The sequence below is a fragment of the Protopterus annectens genome, chromosome 9.part0, assembly GCF_019279795.1.
Source record: "Protopterus annectens isolate FY-2018-M chromosome 9.part0, PAN1.0, whole genome shotgun sequence".
Taxonomy (NCBI): domain Eukaryota; kingdom Metazoa; phylum Chordata; order Ceratodontiformes; family Protopteridae; genus Protopterus; species Protopterus annectens.
The window spans coordinates 1,603,819,435-1,603,823,273 of record NC_056743.1 but is presented as its reverse complement, the minus strand read 5'-3'; the positions used below and the strand labels follow the sequence as shown (position 1 = coordinate 1,603,823,273).

General features: G+C 36.2%; 1 protein-coding gene across 1 annotated transcript in view; it reads right to left on the bottom strand.

Moving 5' to 3' along the window:
* Positions 1 to 2,742: 2,742 nt before the first annotated feature.
* LOC122812206 (transitional endoplasmic reticulum ATPase-like) overlaps positions 2,743 to 3,839 on the bottom strand; it is a 530,874-nt gene continuing 529,777 nt past the window's right edge. Inside the window, exon 18 of the mRNA XM_044084545.1 lies at positions 2,743 to 3,295. Coding sequence (XP_043940480.1) covers positions 3,178 to 3,295 — 118 coding nt within the window. The 3' untranslated portion in view covers positions 2,743 to 3,177. The remainder of the gene's footprint in view (positions 3,296 to 3,839) is intronic.

The following is a 3,839-nucleotide window of genomic DNA, read 5'->3' as shown; positions in this document are numbered from 1 at the left end:
TGATCACCCTCCCAGACTCTCACAATGTCTCCTAGTTACAAAAAATAACCCAAAACATCTTCAGATATGTCAGTCTAACCAACCAAAGAACATATCATTATACTACTGCTCTACCCATTACTAAACAAGAAACCTTGGCTTTTGATACTATACTCAGCAAATGTTTGTACCTAGACTTCTGCCATTCTTGGGAAAACTTGGCTAGGCTGAGAAAAAACACCTGGGTCATTAGCATTGTAAAAATCTAGGACTCTAAGACTATAGAGTTATCAACAGAAACTCTGCTCTTAAAATTGCTATCTAAGCACTGTATTTTTTATCCTAGTATTACTTTTTCACAACAATGTCAATGCCTTGCTCTGTTTTTTCTTTTAAGAAAACATACTATTTGTAGTAACGGATTATGTCTTTTGACAATGTATGGCCCAGGTGCTGGCTAAAAAGGGTATTTGGACCATCTTATCTACCCCTAGTCAAATAATATCAAACATGCCAAATAAATAAAAGTAAAATAAATAATTCAAACTATAAATGAATAAATAGACATCCTTTGTGCATAGATATGATGCATATATTCCAGTGGGCAATAAACATAACAACTGCTTATTTGTTAGATCATAGTTAAGGAGCATGTGTCAGCTATTTTTGCCCATTGTGACTTTGTGGATGGCAGGACTCTGGCCTAACAATGGCAAGCCAAATACTTTTTAAAAGCACTGCTAAATTTCTGCCTACCTTTGAACAGCATCTTTGTTGCTTGGGTCTTAAATTTCAGGACTGTCCCATTTATTCATCTTCTGTTTGAACTTGCTAATGAGATTACAGAGAGAACTGTACTATGGAGGTGGTATGTCAAATGTCAGGTAAAAAGTTGTTTTGTATATCTAGCATAGCACTGTCACCTATAGGAATTTCTAATAGCAATAGTTATTCTCAAGCACAGTAGTTCAAGGTCATTCAGAAGATTTTTGTGATGTCTGACAGAGTTAGGTGACTCAATTAATTCAAAATGGTCATCAGTGTTAACACTAAAAAAATATGCAGCTGACCCAATGGAAAAGAGGCAAGATGTCCATCTGCACTGCTGGTGACCAAAGCCTGGTAATGGTCTCACGACACTGGTAGAGTCAGCTGGGAAGGATAACTTGAATGGCTGATGGCCTGCTCTTGTATCATGGGGGGAGACAAGGGGAGGGTATTGCTATCTGCAGAACCTCTGTTGAAGATCTGGCATCTCATAGGCCAAAATTAGACCTAGGAGAAGTAACATGATAACCTTTGTGTGGTGGCTGGAGGCATGCACCAGATTTGTTGACGCAACTATACATCACTTCTCTGAAGGATACAGATGCTGACCAGCTGACACATAATGATAAATTCCTTCATCCATCAGGCACTGTTCTTTGGTCCTTGTTCCCTAACTGTCATGATTATATCAAAAGACTGAGTTCCTAAGTACTTGGAGAGCCTACCTAGGCAAGATATATGCCTGAGATTACTGGTAAGGACTTACAAGGGGCCAGAACTGCATAAGGGAAGGAAGGAGAATGAAAAAAAATCACTAAAAAGATGCAAGGAACTTAAGATTGAAATAGGATTTAAAAACTATTCATCTGCTAGTTTATTGTTTGTGCTTCTGCAATCCATATTTTGCACTCAAATATTTTCTGCATCCATATCCAAAAATTAAAAATTATTTCAAGAACTTCTGAGTTAATTGTATTGCCATTTAAAAAGGTCCCTAATTTAGGGCCTTTCTCCAAATGTTTTTTTTTTTTTTTTTTTGCTTTGTCAGTAGTTCTGGAGGTAAAATTCGAGAGGTATGCTGCAATGACTTCACAACATCAAGTTCAGCTTTTAGTTTTCATTTGAAGGATATACATCGCTAAACCAATGAACTGCAAGTGAACATAATAATGAAGCCTTCATTTCTTACACAGAAACCTACTGCCTTGGTTATACATCCTTCTTGGGCACAAAAAGGCCACAAGACTGAGGCATTAGGTTTCAGTATAAGAAAAAAAGGCTTGCTTGTTTTATTGTTTGTGAAGTACAATATTAACAGAGCAATGCATTTTCATTAATATTCTGAAATAAAGTGAAAAGAATGTATTGTACTTTGCTAAAGATGTGCTCTGAAATGTGGTGGCATATTAAAATCATTCTGTAGTCTGATTTCATCATATCAAAACCATATATGACTTAAGACAGTCAGTTTGGAAAGTAATTTATTATTTATATGAGGACAAGGAAAAGTTTTTCTTTTTTTTGGGATGAATGCAAATTTTGTAAAATTAAAGCAACGTGGATCTTGAAGAGTTGTTCTGTCAGTTCTGTTTTTCTTCACAGTCTGTGCTTTATACAACTGCAGAGCCTGCTTATCCTTTTGGGAAACTGGTTGATGCTTGTTTTACTGGACATCTGCAGTGTTGCAGGTGCATTGTAATAGCTACGTATTATTGTTATTGTTATTTTCTATTCATATAGACACTAAGTATATGTAGATTAGGAAACTTCAAAGGAACTAAGACCTGTACAAGACCTTGCATTTTGGGAGAAGACTATAATAGTTTAACTGGAGAGCAGTCTTCTGTGTGTGGCAAAGTAGGGAAAATACTTGCATGGTGCTATGAAACTTGCAAATCAATCTACAGTATGGCATGCATAAAACGCTAGCAGAAATGAAAAATGAATTATCACTAATGAGATGAGACACAGGCCAAATAATTCAAGAAACAGAAGCATTCTGTGGGGTATAGAAAATAACTGCCCCATGTATTGTACATTACAATAAAATGAAAGGCATAACCTGTTCCAGTCTACAAGCATATTACATTATTTCTGAAAGTTTTTTTAGGGTTGTTTTTGCTGCAGTCACTTGGTGAAAGTGAACAGCATTCTAGCGTTCCCTTTGCTGCTGAAACATTATTATTTTTCAAGCCTTTCATTAATATAAAAGCTGAAATGTATGCCATTTGACTGCATCCTGCAAAAAAAAAAAAAGTTTGATTCTCAGTTCACCTCCTTGGCAGAAATGAAAAAATATTGCTGTAAAATCCCAGTATAAAGTAATTGTTTGTATGGTGTCTCAGGTTCACTGCTAAACACCGTTAGAGGAGACACTGCTTGAATTCTATTTTTGCATCACAGATTGGGAGATTGGGAAGAGTGCTTGTTTCAGCTGTAAAGGTCATCTTCCCCAGCATCATCATGGTAAAGGTTGCCTCGATCACTGTCACCTCTTCCAGAACCCCCACTGCTGCTTCCACTTTTCTTCTTGTCACCAGACGGAAACCTGAAAAACAAACACATTTAGTCCTTTCAAAATTCATCTCTTAGATGCACATCAAATATAAGATATAAAATAATGCACCTCACTTCAGACAACAAAACAGGCTAGAAAAATGTATTTTCAAATTAAGCAGTTCTGAAACATATTATATTAATCACGTCATACCACTCAAATGTAAATTTAAGTTCAGCAGATTTTATTACGCATATTTAAACATATCCCTTACAACAGCTTTTAATCATTACTGTTTGGTACAAGGACAAACATTTTACTTTCTAACTGTATTCTGTTGACCAAATGAGTTAATATGGTTAACTTAGCTTAACCATCCAAGAATATTTTTTGCACAGATGTGGTAATGTCTTATACTGACACTGGCTGATTGACAGCCATATAAATTCATAAATGGTGCCTACAGTGTGCTGTCCTTTGTATTACCACACAGTGCAAGATCTTATGGAAATAAGAATCCCGCCCATGGTCTGCATTGCACTGGGCAAGTGTGCAGTGAAACTCAAGAAATATTTGTACACTGGCATACTGAAAT